This window comes from Nanorana parkeri, unplaced genomic scaffold (assembly GCF_000935625.1).
Source record: "Nanorana parkeri isolate BGI_ZX_2015 unplaced genomic scaffold, ASM93562v1 scaffold1869, whole genome shotgun sequence".
NCBI classification, from domain to species: domain Eukaryota; kingdom Metazoa; phylum Chordata; class Amphibia; order Anura; family Dicroglossidae; genus Nanorana; species Nanorana parkeri.
Window position 1 is genome coordinate 18,322 of NW_017308137.1, and position 19,048 is coordinate 37,369.

Genomic DNA, 19,048 nt, shown 5'->3' on the forward strand with positions numbered 1-19,048 from the left:
AGAGAAAAAGAACCCCAACTCCCCCCTTAATGTGCTAATCTGCACAATTATCTGTGTGACTTACCTTGAAAAAGATCCCCTCCAGTGCTGCGCTGTCCGTGCGTCCCTCCATCGCCATCTTATCCACTTTCACCAGTTGTCTTTTCCCGGGTTAAGCATCAACGTGCCTGTCAGCAATTTAATTGCTGACGGGCACGTTGAGGCATTTGTGGCAGAAGAAACTTACATGGTCTCTTCTATATAAAAACCTGCCTCTCAGCGATTTTTACCCTAGACACTTTACTTCCACTTTGAACAGACACCCTTATCCGTTTTCTCCCTGGAATAAACACTAAAACAGGGTTTATTTTCCTAGGAGAATATCTGTTGTTCCCTTGGAGACCATGCTGCTTTTGGGTGTGTCTGCACAGTACACAAACGTGCTTGAGCATATGAGCCAGTATGTTTACACACCAGAAAGTTTAATTAGAGTACAATTTCTGTCCTTCATTCATGGCCTGAAAAGGTGTTTAATAGAAAAAGGAAGATTGAGGCAGCCCTTTATATTTTTCTCAATACCTAACCTGCCTGTGGCTGGCACCAGGGCCGGCCTTAGGGGTGTGCGAGCAGTGCGGCCGCACAGGGCGCCATGGCAACAGTGTATTCAGACTAATGGGTGGGCAGTATCCTTCAGAAGAGGACAAAAGGTTGGGGATCTGTGTTGGACTGACTCGGGTGTCTGGCTCAGTGTCCCCCACCCAATTTACTGTTCTGTTTTATGTACCCAGCATAGTTCTACTGTCTGTGTTCATAGCAGCGAGTGATTTATTTAATGCCTTGCCACTGACAAGCCAGGCAGTAAGAAGGTAATGACCAACTGCTCATAAATTCACTATATGTTTGCCTTGTCATTGGGAAGAAAGTGTGCTATTTGCCCCACTGCAGAGTTTAATAAAAGCTTAACCTGGAGTTCTGCTTTAAGACTTGAGCAACCTGTAGCTTGCACAGGGCTCCTGCTTCTGACAGCTGGTTAGAGTAGTGTGTAGAGTCTGGAGTATGTACTGCTGGTAAGTGGCAGAATAAAGTTAACCTATTCACGTTAAAGCTAGCCATAGACATTAGTATTGGACTGGGTTACCGTTCTATGGCTGTGGGTACAGAATTTTTTATTTTTGTTTAATTATTATACAGGATTGTTATAATGCCAACAGTTTTTCACAGGACATTACAATATATAACCAGTTGACAGTTCTCAGATGGAGAAGATTGGTAGGTCAGGATTAATAACTCTAGTTGTTTTCGCTGGGGTAAACTGCCAATTGAAGTAGCTGCCCACGAAACCCCCCTCCTCCTCCTCCAATAGGTATAAAAAAAATCATAAGGTTCTGGCCATAAGCCTCTCCTATGTATTCACTGGCTATTTTGTTTTAATACTGTGATTCCTGTCTATTTAGGTTATGTTTAATTTATCTTTTTAAATATTTTTTATTTGGAAATTTTAAACCTGATCTGTCATTTTTCATTTTGGCCACCTTCTACCTTCTTTGTTTGGTAGAGATTTGTGCTTTCCAACTTTTGTGTTTTTTTTTTTCTGTTCGTAGATGTCTGGCATTGCAGTTGGGCTTTCATGTGAGGCCTGCTGACCTTTTCCTTGCTTCTACCAACCTCTAAGTGCTCTTAATTGCTCTTCAACCAAATCTAATTCTGCTCCTAACCAAAGAACACATTCCTTTTGAAATGGGTTTGTTGTAGTCATAAACCTCAGAACTTGAACAGTGTCAGTAAAGTATAATGGACAGCTGTGTAAAGACCGCTCAGTTCAGAAGGCTTATGTATGGCCTTGCCAGCTGGTTGAAGTTACTTTTAGCTCCCATTGTTGAAGCGCGTGTGGGGTGTATGTACATGTGTAGCTAGCATTAGGATTCCAGCCAGGGCTTGGTTTCTGATGACTTCCCAGCTCTAGATGAGGTTTTGTTGATGAAGAAAAACACTTGTAATTTTCTTGAGCTCCAGAGTCTGAACTGTGGGAATGTGCAGCCACAATTTTACACACGCCTCCAGTGAGCAATTCCTGCGCGCAATGATAACTTCGTTTTTGTTTAGCAAGCGAAGTACTGCTCTTGTGCCAAGCTGCTTATACCCACGCATGTTTTCTTATGTAAACATTGCATAATTTGGGGCTGCTTACACAGTTGCAGCTTTAGTTGGTGTTTTGACTTGACATTTGAGTTAGTCTAAACTCCTACACATCAGTGTCTGTCTTGCATTGTATATAACGTGTTTCTCTTGCGCTCTCTCTCCCCTTCATCCCCCCCTCCATCTGCATTTCCACTGGGAACATTATTGTTTAATTAGAAATAAAGTGTTCCAATCAGTTTTTGATGTGGTCGTTTGGGGAAGTTTTTATTTGCAGATTAACTTTGTGCATTTATTTGTCTTTTTAAAATGTTTTAATTGTTATACCTTTTAACCCTGGAAAGCAACTGGCCTGTCCCACCCATTTATTCCTCATTAGTAGAAATTAACAGTAACAGACCTGCAATACTTGGCCTGTCACTAGGGATGCAGAGATACTTTTCGGGTACCAGTGCAGATACTTGGCATTTTCAGGAGAACTACCAGGGTTGCAGCTGGGACCTGGCTCTGGCACTCCACCACTGTCCTGAAATCATTAGTCTGTATTGATTTAGAAAAACTGTCACATGACAAACAAAAATGTATCAGTACTCATACTTGTAAGTACTCGGCAAGTACCAGTACTCGTACTCGCAAAACTGGTATCTGTGCATCCCTTTATTTATATTTATAAAAACAATCGTACATTAAAACAGATGTACAAATCCCAGGAGCTCCGAGTGCTCCTTACAAATGACAGCTGCCTCCTAATTTTTAATTTTTCTCTAGTCTAGTCTTGGAGCTCAAAAGTATCTGTACATGTACTCGTACTTGTACCGAGTACTGTACTTGGTATCTGTGCAACCCTACCTGTCACTCTTGGTTTTTTTTACCAGTGGCCCACTGCTTCCTGGATACAGCCTCAGGCCAGAGGGCCTACTTTTCAGCATTTCATGTTCATATTATTATTATAGCGCTAGCAGTTTGTGCCGGGCTTTACAATATAAGGAAGATGTTACAAGTTTTTTATTACAAGTAAGGAAGACAAGATGGTAAGGAGGGCCCTGCCCATGAGAGCTTGCAATCTAAAACGTATTCTATTACCAGTGCAGTTGCCCTTTAAGTACAGTGGACGTACAATGCACGTCTTATTCATACCAAGTTGCAGCAGTTTAGGATAACAGTTGGTTGAAATAATATGCTGTTTAGGAGTTGGGAGATATATACAGGACTATTTTCCTTTTAAAAAATAAAACTACTGCTTGTACTGATGACCATGTGACCTTAGCCAAAAAACTGACTAATAGAAATAGCAGAGTTTCCATTGGGATCAATATTCACACCGTTAAGGGGACGAGGTTGGAAAAGCTTGTTGGTTCATGGTCAGTCTAGGGCAATGTATGGAGAATCTAATTTATATTATTGTTTAAATGTTCATGCTCAGGATTGAAAGAATGTGTGTTATAAGCAATAAAAATGGTCTCTTTTAACTATCCAGTATTTAAAGTGTATTTCCACTTTTTGGAGTCAAATTTAGGAAAACCCCTCCATATGTGTGTATGCTGTGTGCTATTCACACAGCATACTGAAAATGACTTTTCAAAACATTTCTTAGCTTTTTAGATGTTTTGTTAAATCAGGCAAGATGGCTGATTCCAGGTTTTTCTAAACCTTGGCACAGTGGTCTGTCCCAATGGAAAGTCTTGGGACAGAAATTTGACGATCATGTTTATCTTATAAGCTTCTTTAACATAGAACGGACAAGACCCCTCACAGCCCCTCCTAACAACATTTCAAAGAAATAGTAGCAAGAAGAATTTTTAACACTTAAAACCCTATCCCAGGTAAAAACAATTTAAACTGCAAGAAGCATTTTTTTTATTTTATAGCTTATGCAATGTGAATAGGAACATGTAACAAATATAAAATAGGTGTTATCCCAGTTTGGCTGCAAAAGTGGAAATACACTTTAAGTATATTGCCTATAGGGAAACTTAAAGGAGAACTATGGGGTAAGTGTTTTCCCCCCATAGTTCTCCTAAGGGTCACAGGAGGACACAAACTAGCGTCCTTCCGTGACCCAAAACAGTAGAGGCATCACGGCACACTCACAAACCAGCATGTAAAACAACTTGTCTCACCACTAAGGATAATAACAGAGGTTTGGATACACGTCTTCTGCAGAGGATGTGAAAGCCGCACTGCCGCGCCAAGGCACCTCTTGTGCGGTCCTAACTCTAAACTATGAGAGTCTCCATCTTGGAGCACATGGGGGCAGAAGATTTAAAATTGGGTGCAGGTTTGCAGGCTTCCGTGACCCAAAGCTCAGTATACCGCAATATATACTGAGACCCTTGCAGCCAGGTCGGATTCCGACATTACTGTCTCCACCCAGCTGCGTGATTGACAGCTGGGTCTGCCTATCTAGAGGCAGAGCCAGCTGTACCCGCCCCCTCACCCGTCCGTTCTGCCAGTCAGCGCTGGAGGATCAGAGCGGGAAGGGGGGGAGAATCCCTGCAGGGAGCCGTGAGTGACAGTCGCTCACTTCCCGATCTACTGAGCCGACCTGTGACAGTTTCATTGTCGCACGTTGGCTCGAACTATGAGGTTGAGAGAAAATCACTCCCCTCATAGTTCTCTAAGTATAGGGAGTGTACCATGTGCGCATTACTGTTATGCCATTTCATTTGAATGGCACCAATGCAGAGCTGCATTACAGGGCACCACAATGATGTGCATTGCACTGCAAAAAAGCTGTGTGACTTTTTTTTTGTGTGTGTTGAGATGCATTAATCATGCTTTGTCAAAATAAATGGACCATGTAATGCAATGTACCTCAACACACAAACATGTACGCTGCAGCAAACTGTATTCAGGTGTCAATGGGTCCTTATGGTAAGGATGAGTATTTGCATTAAGTGGGCTTCTAATGATATTCAGTAATAATAAATGCACACACCAGTATTACAATATCGGTAGGAGTGCATTACTGAAGCCTGTGCTGTGTATATATATTTTCTCCTTGTACCTACGTTTGCATGTGGCGCACCTAGTTGACTCCTAATACTGACTGCCACTTTCTCTACCAGTCTCAGTTCTGCTGTAAATAGGATTGTATTGAGACAGACATCTAATTAAACTCAATTACACTAGTTGCATTTAAAAAAATGTTTTTTAATCCGTTTTGACTGGAGTGTGCTTTTAATTAAAGATAATTTTGTCCTGGTTGTTGATACAGTTATGCCAATCCCCTCTATGTAACCCAGCTTGTGTAGTGGATTTATTAAATCCTGTTATGACACTGGACTAAAGAGCACAGATCTGAAATGTGTTCAGAAAAAGAGGATCTTCTGCCCCCTAGAGACAAACTCAGAAGGGATATTTTGGACGGGGAAAGAAGTGTTCTTATTCCCTCGCTGCTTATATTATGGAAGGAAGTGTTGGCCTGCAATATGAAGCTGAAAAACCCAACACTGGTGTTCTGTTTCTTCCTTTTCCCTCATACTACTTTTATCTGTCCAGATTAAGCTGCAAGTTGCTGTTCCTATTGTGTAAGCCCAGCTGTTGGGCGGAGGGTAGACTCCCATATACCTTGGCTCTTGGGGAACAAAGAACAGCACATGTAAAGAACCAGGCGTCTGTTCAATATGGACGTGTATAAATTTCACTTTCCTGAAATGGAGCATGCAGCTGCTTTGTCATTGCTTCCCATTACTGTACACCTAGCCACACCTTGAAAGGATTAATTCTGGGAGGTTTTCTTATTTGTAGACTTAGCAGGATGCACAGCTTGGCCGCTTCTGTCACGAGCTGTATATCTGGATCCATTACAGGGCAGACTTATGGGTTCACAGCATACACTGAGGAACTCGCATCTGTATAATTAAAAAAAATAGTTTGTAGGGAACAAACAGCAGTAAATTATTTGTACATGGCAACCTGTAAGGTTCTTATTTTCTCCATTTTATGATTGGCTTTTGGTATTTTAGACATGTTTAATAACTTGCTACATGGTATGTACCAAGTAGAGAATGCCATGTTGGTACTTTACTGTAATTAACCAGTGAGCTGGAAAATCTAGGGACATTTTTGGTGCAATAGACAAGTAGACTCCAGTCAAAAGTAGCATTTTATTATTAATATTATTTTAGGAAAACCGCCAACTAGCCCAAGGTTTTGCCCCCTACCTCCTCCCCCCACTGGAAGGTAGTCTGTGCCAGGCCATTATACCGTGGAAAATTGTCTTGTCCCTAGTTGCATGGAATTTTGGCAACACAATCTCCACTCTATTTTGAAAGTCTAGTATAGTATTCCTAACCCCACCCATACAATGCTGTAGTATCTGGCGAGTCTAGAGACCGCAGGTGTCTGTAAATTGACTCTGCCATGAGAAAAGTATGGGGGATGCTATTTCTGGTCCTCTTTTGGACGTGCTAGTTGTCTGGCCATGTCTGACTTCACTCTTGGAACAAACATGCTGTAAATGTGTCCGAAAAATGTCAAAATTCCTTATTTCCAGGTCATTTATTCAGGCATTGAAATCAAAGCGTCAACATAACAGCCAGGAAACTCACATTCTAAAAGGAGAGCAGTGAAGATGGCCCCCATACTTCCAAATGACGGTCACTCTAACCTGTTATAATACACAAATGATTTTTGGAGCGTTACTACTGTATAGATAAACTCACGTTTGAGGTGTCCTTGTGTCTCAGGAGAAGGTCCTCTGTAATCCCTGTGTAGAACGTGAATTAACCAGGGTACAGGGTGAAGTGACAGTGGGGAGGATGTGTGCGTGCCTGGATGGTCTTTGGCTGGCAAGAATAGTCAGATGCTGGGGCTGTGCGGACTGAGCTGGCCAGGCCTGGCCTCAACAGCAGTGTGCGGTATCCGCAGGATGAATGTCAGCAAGTCGGACTGCACGGTAGGCTGCAATTGGGGACAAAGGGGCCGCGGTGTAGTGGGAATCGGCTGAACTCCCTGAGCGTCAATGAAGATGATGCTCAGAGATGGTGCTCAGTGCGTTCAGATAGCGCTAGCGATATAACTAACCTGTTATAAGAAAATGATGGAGGCTGCTTTTGCTGACCATTCCTTCTGAAAGTGCTAGTTTCCTGGCAGGCATGCTGATGAATTATTTGTGTCACTGGCCTGGAACAGGTATAGAGATCAGGAATTCTGACCCTTTTCTGACACATTTACATTTGTGTTTTTTCTTAGTCTGTGACTCAAAAATATTAGCCCAGGCAACCGGAATGTTAGAAGGGCTTCAAGACAAAGTGCACTTTTTCGTTTTGCCCCTTTGTACTGACTTAACCAAACCCACCCTCCCCCTTGAGTATTTATTCTAATATTGACACCAGAGGATCAGCATGACAGCTAGACAGAATGGCTATCCGCTAAAAAAAAAAGTTTTTTTTCTTTTTAGATGGCTATAGATGGCTATACATGGGTGGATCTACTAATTCAAGTATCCCTTACATGGCATTTTGGGTGATTTTTCCCTGTTACTGACTTTTGAAGATGTAATTACCATGTTGGATTCCTGTTTCCTTAGAATATTTCACTCATTTTATCTGCTAAAAAGATAGAAACTCTTTTTACTCTTGGTGACCCTGTCCTCCTTTGGTCTGTCAATATCCTATATGTCCGGTACTAGTTCCAGTACACTCCACTGTACATGCATCCAGGAATAGTAGCATTAATCGCAGCTTTTTTCAGACGGGAAGGTGTTTTTAACAGATTTACTGTTTTGACTGTCTTGCAGTGGCTGTCATCTGGTCCTTTGATTGTTGCAATGACTCTCTGCTGCACTGCTGAAGCAATACAAGGCATGTGGCAAGGTCTTTGCAACTGGGACCACACACAAACTCTAAACCTATCAACTGGACACCACCTACTTCTGATGGAGCCACAAGCAGTCTAATGGGTCATGCTGCCAATGCAGGGTCAAAGTCTAAAAATGGATGGCTAAACTACATACATTTTCTTCAGGGTGCTCACGTAGAAGTGGATATTGATAGAGCATTCTTAACATTCCTGGCATGGGCAGCATCCTTTTGTGGCAATACGTAGGCGAGCAGTGCTCTTTTGAAATGGTGTTGGTGGTAAAGAAAATGTATTACACCAGCAAGTCTCTTCCCTTTTTGTGTCCAAAGACACTTGGCAACTTTTTTGAACGAAAAAGACCAGCACAACAAAAAAATGCTAATTAGTTAAAGGGATGTCAACACATAATCCTAAACATTAATTTGGAGAAATTAATATATCTTAACGGTATAGTCCACCTTTTAGAAAAAAATATAAATGCCCCAACATTAATTTTTTGCATTGAAGCCACGCACGGCTGTGGCAAGTTACACATTAAACAGAATTCTGCAGGAAGAAGAACCCTGGGATCTGGTAACTTGGGGAGGGGGGTGCTTTAGGGGAATGTGACCTTGTTTCATGATTCACCCTAAATATGGGTGTAACATGAAGCCTGGTTCAATAAGTGGACTATGCTTTTAAACAAATGGTCAGAACATCTTGAATATTTTCTTACTAAAAAATAATATAGCGGCTACTTTGATTATGGTAACTTTTGAAGCAAATAAATGAAATGGTTTGAAGGCAGTTAAGCAGACAGTACCTTCTTTTATGCGGAAATGGTTTATATTTTCAGAAGGGTATGATTTTGTCTTTCTTAAGAATTTTTTGTGTATAGCTTTTTTTTTTTTTTTTTAATCCTGTTGAGTTTGTGGTGATTTAATGAGTTTACTGTATTTGTCATGCAGCTATAAAACTTGTTTTTACAACTTGGCAAAACAGGAAAGTAGTTTGTGTGTGTGTGTGTAGGACTTTGTTCGAGTGACTTGCAGCAGAGGTGTTAATTTATGGAACCATGGAGTCCAGACAGAGAACACCAGCCATTATTCTTGCTTGGAACAGAAAACATTTGCTTTTTTCTTTTCTTACCACACTTTCTCTTTGTGATGCTGCTGAAAACTTTTTTTGTATTTTAAGCCCTTAAGTCTAGGACTATTTTTTACAGTCTGCAATTGTATTAGGTTTCTTTTATTTTTGCCAATATCAATAAAAAAAGCAGCTAAGGTTTTGAGTCAGTTTAATTTTACTTTTGCCTTTTTATCATTTTAAAACTGATTTTTTTAAAATATCTTTTTTACTATCTTTTTTACTATCTTTTTTTTTTGTGTGTATTATATATACACTATATTGCCAAAGTATTAGGACACCCCTCCAAATCATTGGATTCAGGTGTTCCGTGAAATTGCTACTAAATATTCCACGGTCAACCATTAGTGGTATTATATCAAAGTGGAAGCAACTGGGAACAGCAGCAACTCAGCCACGAACTGGTAGGCCACATAAAATGACAGAGCGGGGTCAGCGCATGCTGAAGCGCACAGTGAGCAGAAGTCACCAACTGTCTGCAGGATCACTAGCTACAGACATCCAAACTTTGTGTGGCCTTCAGATTGGCACAACAACAGTGCGTTAGAGAGCTTCATGAAATGGGTGTTCATGGCCGAGCAGCTGCATCCAAGCCTTACATCACCAAGTGCAATACAAAACGTCGGATGCAGTGGTATAAAGCACACCGACAATGGACTCTAGAGAACTGGAGACGTGTTCTTGGGAGTGACGAATCACGCTTCTCTGTCTTGCAATCTGATGGACGTGTCTGGGTTTGGCGATTGCTAGGAGAATGGTACTTGCCTGACTGCATTGTGCCAAGTGTAAAGTTTGGTGGAGAAGGGATTATGGTGTGGGGTTGTTTTTCAGGGGTTGGGCCTAGCCCCTTCTAGTGAAGGGAACTCTTAAGGCATCAGCATACCAAGACATTTTGGACAATTTCATGCTCCCACCTTTGTGGGGACAGTTTGGGGATGGCCCCTTCCTGTTTCAACATGACTGCGTACCAGTGTACCAAGCAAGGTCCATAAAGACATGGATGAGCGAGTTTGGGGTGGAGGAAATTGACTGGCCTGCACAGAGTCCTGACCTGATGGAACACCTTTAGGATGAATTAGAGCTGAGACTGCGAGCCAGGCCTTCTCGTCCAACTTCAGTACCTGTCCTCACAAATGTGCTTCTGGAAGAATGGTCAAACATTCCCATAGACATACTCCTAAGCCTTGTGGACGCCTGCTATAGATGCAAAGGGTGGGCCAACTCAATTTTGAACCCTACAGACTAAGACTGGGATGCCATTAAAGTTCATGAGCGTGTAAAGGCAGGTGTCCCAATACTTTTGGCAATATAGTTTATATATCTCTATCCTCATGCATGTCTTACAGTGCACCACAATAAATAAAATTGATATATATTAAGGGGTCATACTCATGCACTACTACTAACGTGGTGTACATGATGCAGTGTTCAGCATGTGACAAAGGTTGTTACATTGGGGAAACTGGCCTTAAACTGCATCTCAGGATGAACCTACACAAGAGTTTGATCAAGAACCACAAAGAGAATGAATATTGCACTCCAGTAGGACATCACTTCTCTTAGAAGGATCACTCCATCCACAACCTCAATATTTAAAGTACTGAAAAGGAATTTTAAAAACTCTCATGAAAGGAAAACATTTGAGATGAAAATGATTTTACATTTCAACGCCATAAAGGAGGGACTTAATGTGGATTCTGGTTTTCTGACACACTACCAGAACTTTTTATGAACCTACGGAACATCACAATATTCATGTATGTTGTATATATCTGATCTGTTTAGGGTTTATTTTGTCATCCTATGTTTATTTGTTCCATCTTTTGATTATCAGGAGGCATTTTTTACTCCCAGGTCCAAAAAATTATATAAATTATATATACCTTTTGTGACCTAATATTTCAACAAACCACACAAGCCTGTGTTTAAATGGTTAGAAAGGAAGGAAGCCGCCACCGTTCGATAGAAAACAATTTTTAGATCATTATGCACAGCCACAAAAATTCCTAACATTCTAAGCTAAACCCCAAATTCCTATTGAGACAGGAAATGCCACTTATTATATGAGAACTTAATTTTTTTTTTTTTTAGTTGGCCAACAATTTTAGTTTTTGTTCTAGCGATGTACTTTAACCAAAATCATTTCTAAACTTCTCTTAATGTTCATGGCCAGATTTCAGTTGTGTCCCTGGCCATTCTTATTTTGCCACACCCTTTGACCACAGATCTTTGCGACTGCATTATGTGAACCTGAAATATTAATATTTCTACGTGTGGCCAAAGGCTCCCCCCCTTTTTTAATTTGTTTTTTTACAGTTTTAAAATAGTTTATTTAACTTTTGTAGCATCGAAGTTAAAGCACATATGCAGCCAAAAGGTTTGTGTGTTTTGGATATACTACAAAGGGTTAGAACCTCTGTCAGATTTTTACTGTTCTGTGCACTCCTTAACTTCCTGTCCTGGGGAAATGGGTTAAGATGGACAGGAAGGAATGTAAAATCCTTGCAGTGTGGACAGTACCATTTTTTTTTTTTGTAGTGTGAGAAAGTTAGACTGAGGTTTCAGAAGTGCATCAAGTTACCTATTGTGCCAAATGTTTTAAAAGGGTAAAATAATGACTAACATTTGTCAGCCCTGGCATACAAGCAAAGAGTGGATAAAACAAAAGATTTTCTGTTCAGAAATAATATGAAAAACCAGATGGCATTTGCAGAATTTGAGTTATCTGAGCTGTGATTTATAAAATGCTTATCTCTCAATTATCCTGAAATTCAAAGGATGGGAACAGTGACAACACCTTTACACCAGCAGTTCATGGAGAACATTTAGTAACTTTTAGTTATATGCATTAGCTAGATTATACTCGTTGGGGCTAAATGTATTAAGCACCCAGGGACAGCAGTTTACTTAGGGCTTGTTCACACCGAATGAGGTGCGTTCCAGAGCGGTAGCTGCTGGAATGCACCGCGATCCCTCACGAAACTTCCCGCTGAGAGCAAGCCCTATTTTTTGTTTGCAGTGGAACGGAACGCAGGCAAAGTTTTGCCACGTGTCCGATCACACTGCGGAGGGGGGGGGGGGGGGCGTGGAGGCGGTGCCATTGAATTCAATGCACCGCCACGCCCCCCTTCCAACCCCAGAACACGGGGAAGTTTCGTGAGGGATCGTGGTGCGTTCCAGCAGCTACCACTCTGGAATGCACTGCATTTGGTGTGAACAAGCTCTCAGTTGCTAAAAAGCAACATATATATAGTAAGAGTTAAGCAAACAAAGTTCTGAAAGCATAACAAAATATAAGGTCAATATTGGAAAAAATATATATTCCCATGCTTTTAACCTGATTATCATGGTCTTACGATTTTGCAATAACATACATTTCATGTGCTTGTGTAAGCTCCAAACTGTATTGTAACAGTACTGTCACCCCCATTATGTAAAGAGCTGCGCAAACCTTTGGCGATTGTTTAAAAAAAAAATCCTGGTGTGTGTGTTTACACACCTTCTTTTTTTTATATTCTTCTTTTTTTATTTTATTTTTTTAAGCGTTATACGAGATGTATACATATACCAACACACTTTATAAGTCAAAGGGAATGTACGTGCTGATGGTTTTTCTATTTCTTTGTGTGCTGCCTTTTAAGAATAAATGAAACGCAATTCAATGCTTGCACCAGCACATGGTAAGATCAAAGCTATTCTGTGACATAGTAACATAAACAGGGTAACAGTAAGAGTAACAGGGACATCAGATTACAAAGAGTGTAGAATTAATCAGAAGAGGTACCCAACCTTTCTCCTCTTCTAGCCGTGATGGTACAGTCTTCTCCAGTCAACTAGTATGTCCAAAAGCATTGCTGCCATGTTTTGCAAACTGATTGTTTGCACTCCCCCATTGCCATCCTTAAGAGAACTATAGGGTGTGTTTTTTCCCCATAGTTCTCTTTAGGGTCACGGGAGGACATATAGTAACCTCCTCCCATGACCCAAAGCTCAGTGTATAGCGAGCTGTTGCCCCTGATATACTGAGAGCGCCGCAGCCGGGACGGATCCCGACAATGCTGTCGAGATCCACCCAGCTGCATGAGTGACAGCTGTCTCTGCCTATACAGAGGCAGAGCCAGCTGTCCCCTCCCCGGTCCATTCCTCCACTCAGGGCTGGAGGATCAGAGAGGGGAGGGGGATAATCCCTACGGGGAGCGGTGACTAACGGTCACCGCTCTCTGCAGGGAGATGGTCGGAAAGTGAGTGAGCAACTCTATGTGTTTGCTCATTTCCTCATCAATAGAGCCAGCCTGTGACAGCTTTTTTGTCTCAGGTCGGATCTAACTATGAGGATGAGTGGAAATCACCCGCCTCATAGTTCTCCTTTGTTTATACTGAAACACTTGACCCCACCTGCCTATTTACTACAGGAGAAAAATTATCTCTCGACCACGGTCATCTCTTTCCAAATGCTGGATGTGTCTGGGAGGCTCTCACAAGGGTTTGCAGTATCATAAAAAGGTAAGGACACACTAAAGAGTTACGAATATTAAACAAACCCACTGCTTGGGGCAGCCCGTGGCTGTCCTCCTGAGGTGAGAAAGCAAGTGGAGTGGGAGTAATCGCATAGAAGTGCTTGGGAGGGTGGGTGTATTTTCATTTAATTAAAGTACACTTGGTTTTTAATCGAGTGGGAAGTTGAAGCCTGCTTATGTTGTCCAAAGAAAATGGCTGGGAAGCAAGGCACGGAGCTTGGCTTCCTCATGTAATGGAGACTTGGAGCGTACTCTGTGTTCTGTGAATGGATAATGAAACCTTTCAAGTAACATTGACTTTGCAATAAAGAAGAAAGTATGTCTGCTGTTAAAAGTAGTGTGCTGGGGTGGCAATGTTATACATATTTTCTTAATTGTGGCTAAAACAAAAAATAACTTTTTTTAAATTATATACTTTTTCTGGTAAATATGAAATATTGCATAAGAATATATTCAGGTGGAGCTCTAGGCTCCTTTTTCAGGTTTTCCTTTTTCTCATTACCACCTGTTGTAAATTAAATTTAATTAAATAGCATGTACCTTTAACTGAAATAAATTCTAAAATGCATGGAGAACGGCAACGTTTTACCAGGGAGTGCTGAAGATCCAGTTCTTTAATGTATATTGTCACAGGGTTTGTGGCCTATGTTGTGGGGTAACCCATCTTTGCCTAAATAGATATTACCCCACAACAAACGATTAATTTGAAATACAGTTTACTGATAGTTTTGTATATGATAGTCCAGTCTTAAACAACTAACGACTACTGTATGACAGTCTTAACATGTACTAAATCCAGTTATTATGTGATGCACAAGCCTCATAAAGTAAACCAAATACTTGCTTTATCTTCCCTGACTGAGTCAAATCCACCTTATTTGCACTTTCCACTGTATTGCAAGCAGGCACCCCAATATAAGTGGAAACTCTGCTCTGAATTCAGGAGCAGTGCAGCATGTTTCCCACACCATCACAGGAAGCTGCGTTAGGTCACTGACCGGTTCAACAGATATGTGGATGTGGAACTTTGCAGAGAGTCTGATATCTGTAAGTGCAGGTGCACTTATAATTAACATACCTTTAACATATTTTCTTAATGGAAGGTCAAAGTTCTACATTAAATATTCATCTGAAAGGGAATTGGGTGGCCCTAAAATGTTGTCTTTTGTGTACCCGGTTTTAGATCTCTGAAGATCTTTTGGTTCTTAAAACAGTCACTAAGTATTGACAAGTAATGTGTTTTTGTTTTTTTTTGTTTTTTTTCTCTCTGTAGAATTTTTCAAAGAGCTTCTGAAAAATGCAGAGTCGTCATTGAATGACATGTTTGTGCGGACTTATGGACGTTTGTACATGCAAAATTCTGAACTTTTTAAGGATTTCTTTGTGGAACTGCGGAAGTATTATGTTGGCGGAAACGTTAATTTGGAGGAAATGTTAAATGACTTTTGGGCCCGATTACTGGAGCGCATGTTCAGACTGGTAAACCCTCAGTATCAATTCACAGATGAATATTTGGAGTGTGTCAGCAAGTACACCGATCAGCTGAAGCCATTTGGAGACGTGCCACGTAAACTCAAACTTCAAGTCACGCGTGCCTTTGTGGCAGCTCGTACCTTTGCACAAGGTCTGGCTGTGGCCAGGGATGTTATAAACAAGGTTTCCACGGTAAGAGTTTTTTTTTTTTTCTTCTTGTTTTGGAGTGGTATGGGTTTTTTTTGGCAGCATTTTAATATGAACAGCATGATGTGCAAATTAGGGGGGGGTTCTATGTTCATTCTATGGCTTATGCTACGTTTCAAAATGACATGATAAAAAAAAAAAAAACCTACAGATACACATTTACTAGTGCATGCCAGATTTGAAGTATGGATTCAAATAAGCATACCGTATATACTCGAGTATAAGCCGTCCCGAATATAAGCCGAGGTACCTAATTTTAGCCAAAAAAACTGTGAAAAAGTATTGACCCGAATATAAGCCGAGGGTGGGAAATGAGGCAGCTACTGGTAGATAGATACCATTAAAATACATCTGAGTGGAGATTAGGTGGAAGTAAATTATATTCTAAATAACTTGCCATTTTGAATTTATTATTATCAGTTATTATTTTTCAAAAAAAATGGTTGATCCCACTTTTTCTACGTATCCAGAAAACCTGCCGATGATACATTATAGTTGATCAGCTGAACACATCCAAGGAGCAGGTGATCTGAGGTCCTAAAAAAAAATGTAAAGCAAATGAATTGTGTCAATAATCTTAATTATAATGATAAATGAATTGGTCATGGAGGCAGGAGCTTCATAAAATATATATTTTAAAAGAAAAAAGGATTCACAGCTGTTGGTGCCTGTGGGGAAAATCCATACAGATCTATCAATTTTATCTCCTTTATTTAAATTACTTGCATGTGTTTTTACTTTTATTGCAATTTTCTTTTTTTACCTGCTCTTTTCAAAACGCCAGTATACATGTTCTCTTTATAATGTGCAAATGTGTGATATTTGATAGACTGAGCTTGGTGGATGCTGCTTTTCGAGTGCTATCAAAATTCTGTAGGGACCATTAATTATGGAATACTCACTTGTGGAGAAAATTAAAGGATATAGACAAGAGAAGCCTTTATCAGCAGGGATAGATTATGCTGATACTACATGTTAATGTCTGTTCATATTTATTATTGGTATTTGTACAGCGCTTTACATACTGTACATTCAGATCAGTCATTGCCCTCGAGAAGCTTACAATCTAAGGTCCCTATTTCACATGTATACAGGGCAAATTTAGACAGGGCTATGGTAGTGAAGTCGGATGGAGAGAGGTAACTAGCATTTTCAGAAGATCGGTACTGGCAGTTGATAAAATTATAATTGTTTTTTGATGGGTGTACAGAATTCTTCTTTTAGAGATTCTTCTGGGAATTTGCTTACTCCTGTAATCCCATTTCCAAGCTGTTCTCTTCATGGATGTGTTTTTTTTTTTTTTTTTTTAACCTTCATAATAAAAACAAAACAGTTGCCCACTCTCAAAATTCCATTCCCACACCTTATAACTTGGTATCCCCTGCCAGAGGGCAGCCATGTCCATGATGCCTGATTATAATGGTGAATTAATCTAGCACCTGTACCAGGATAATTTTGGATTCCTATAGTCCTTTTTCACTCATATCATGGGAAATTATTTATTCAATATAAACCTTTAAGCTGGCCATACACTGCTTGAATTTCATCCAGCTTCTGCTGAATTGGTAAAAACTCAAGCTGTGGGTGGCCCTGTCGGCATCACTTGGCTCAACAAGTCAATTTAAAAATTGACTGAGCCGGGTGGAAAATTTGCAGCTAAATAGAGACTGCATCATGTCAGATGCAGTCACTGTTCACATTTTCAGGCCTCTACATGCTCTACAGCAGCCTGAATACAATAACCAGCAGGGGGAATTTCTCTATCCATCCTGTTTAGCATGGATGGTGGAATCCAAGTAATTTTTATTTTTTTCCCTCCTCAGCCTTTGGGTTGACGAGAAAACAAAAAGACAATCCTGGTGTCCTATGTGTGAGGGCACTACTAGTGTCAGCATTCTCTTAGCTTAAGTTATCTGCTGTCAAACCAGGTGAGCAGATGGAGTTTTCTAGTTTGTCTGTCTTCTAAGTTGCTATCACTAAAGACCTTGGTTAAAATAATTTTTTGTAGCAGCAGCAGCAGCATTGGCTGCTGCAAGTAAAATCTGATTGAAGGATGTGCATAGGCCACCCCCATGATACTTCGCAAAGGCATCACTTGTTGTGATATCTGCTTTTACTAAAGACTTGAGAAACATTCCTTGAAAATGTATTGATAGGATTGATACTAGTTTAAAGCAGAACTCCAGGCAACCGTTTTTCTTCACATCTAAGAAAAAGAAAAATTGCTTGTATGCCATGTCATTCTTTACTATTTTGTTCATGCTAGATAGTAACAGCGCCCTAAGAATTTCCAAAGCTATACTATGAGAGCTGCTGCTCTCATATACAGAAGCCATACTATCTTTTATCCACTTATCAACCACACAAAAAACATTTCCAAAATACAATGAAGGGAATTTATCAAAACTGAAGCACCTGTGCATGGCAACCAATCAGCTTCACTTTCATTTTCAAATCTTAACCTAACATAAGAGATGCTGATTTGGTTGCCCTGGGCAACTGCTCTAGATTTTGATTGCTCCAGTTTTGATAAATTCTCCCAAAAGTGTTCAGTGGATGGACAAGGGGAAAGGAGTCGCGCAGTTTATCTTTTTTGTGTAAGGCCGCAGCCCTGGTAGTATTGTGAAAGCTATACTATCCGGCATGAATGAAACTGTAAATGGTAAAGAAAGGGCAGCCATCCTAAAAGTGGCGTACATCGAAAAAAAAATTGCTTATATAAGAAGATTTTAAGGTTGCCTGGAGATTTTTTCTTTAATATATATTTTTGCCTTTGCACTTATGGTGTCATAACATAAGAAGTGAAGGAGTTAATGATTATGCCAGCAGTTTCCCAAAGCAATAATTAGTCAATTCCCTTTGTTCCCACTGTTAGACCAGGCATGGCTGAGGAGGTGTTGAAATTCTGAATGGTGTGACTCAGACCTATGAGTCACCCGAGAAACATCCTGTATAAATCCACACGAAATTGCCTTACCTCAAACCTCCCTTGCTAAAACTCTTACACCTTCTGGAACCAAACTACAAAACTGAAAGGGACAAAAGCGCTCATTAGTTAAGGAATGCAAAACCTTTTTTATATTTTTACTTGTCTTATGCGATCTGTTTAGTGTTCAAAGTGGCCTGGTAAATGTGATGGCCAACAAAATCATATGTCAACCTTGCCTAAATGGCTGCCTAATGAAACCTGCTTTGCAATAAACCGCCCATATAGAGGCATATATTCTCCTGCATCATTCCGCTTTTTAGTATTCATACTAAAGCAAAATTGTGACTACAGCATGTCATTCTCATTACAGTGTAAAACAGGATAACATGGGGACATATTTTGGAATAGTTTTATAGTTGTGATTTTTAGGGTTTGCTTGCACTTTGAACATTTGCAGATATCATTTTATAGTGTAATTGCCGTGAGTGTTGACTGATTGTACTGATAACATTCTGTCGTCTGCAGAACAGGTTGGAAAATATTTTGACTAATACCTCCAGTTGATTCCATCTTTAATAATTGGTTTTGTATCTAGAAGACTACAATAGTGTTTGTTATATAATGAGAGCATATTGGCAGCACTATTTTTAATTTTTTTTAAAGGGAAGTAATAAGGACTTGTTCATAATGTAAAGCCTTTTTACAAGCTTCATTGATGCAACTTGTATGCAAAAGTAGAAGTGGATGACTTATCCCAGTGATTTCTAGCTGTGACTTATGCCTTACCAGACTCTCATTGAGGTTTAAATGAATCAGCAAAGCAAGCAGGCCCTGCTGCAATGTTTCTTTTGCTAACCCACCATTCTCTAAAATTCCT

General features: G+C 40.2%; 1 protein-coding gene across 1 annotated transcript in view; it reads left to right on the forward strand.

Annotated features, from left to right (window-relative positions):
• The window catches only part of GPC4 (glypican 4), a gene marked incomplete at its 5' end in the record, with an annotated part of 52,365 nt that overhangs the window by 4,836 nt on the left and 28,481 nt on the right, over nucleotides 1-19,048 (forward strand). The window contains one exon of the mRNA XM_018571930.1: nucleotides 14,836-15,227. Coding sequence (XP_018427432.1) covers nucleotides 14,836-15,227 — 392 coding nt within the window. The remainder of the gene's footprint in view (nucleotides 1-14,835; nucleotides 15,228-19,048) is intronic.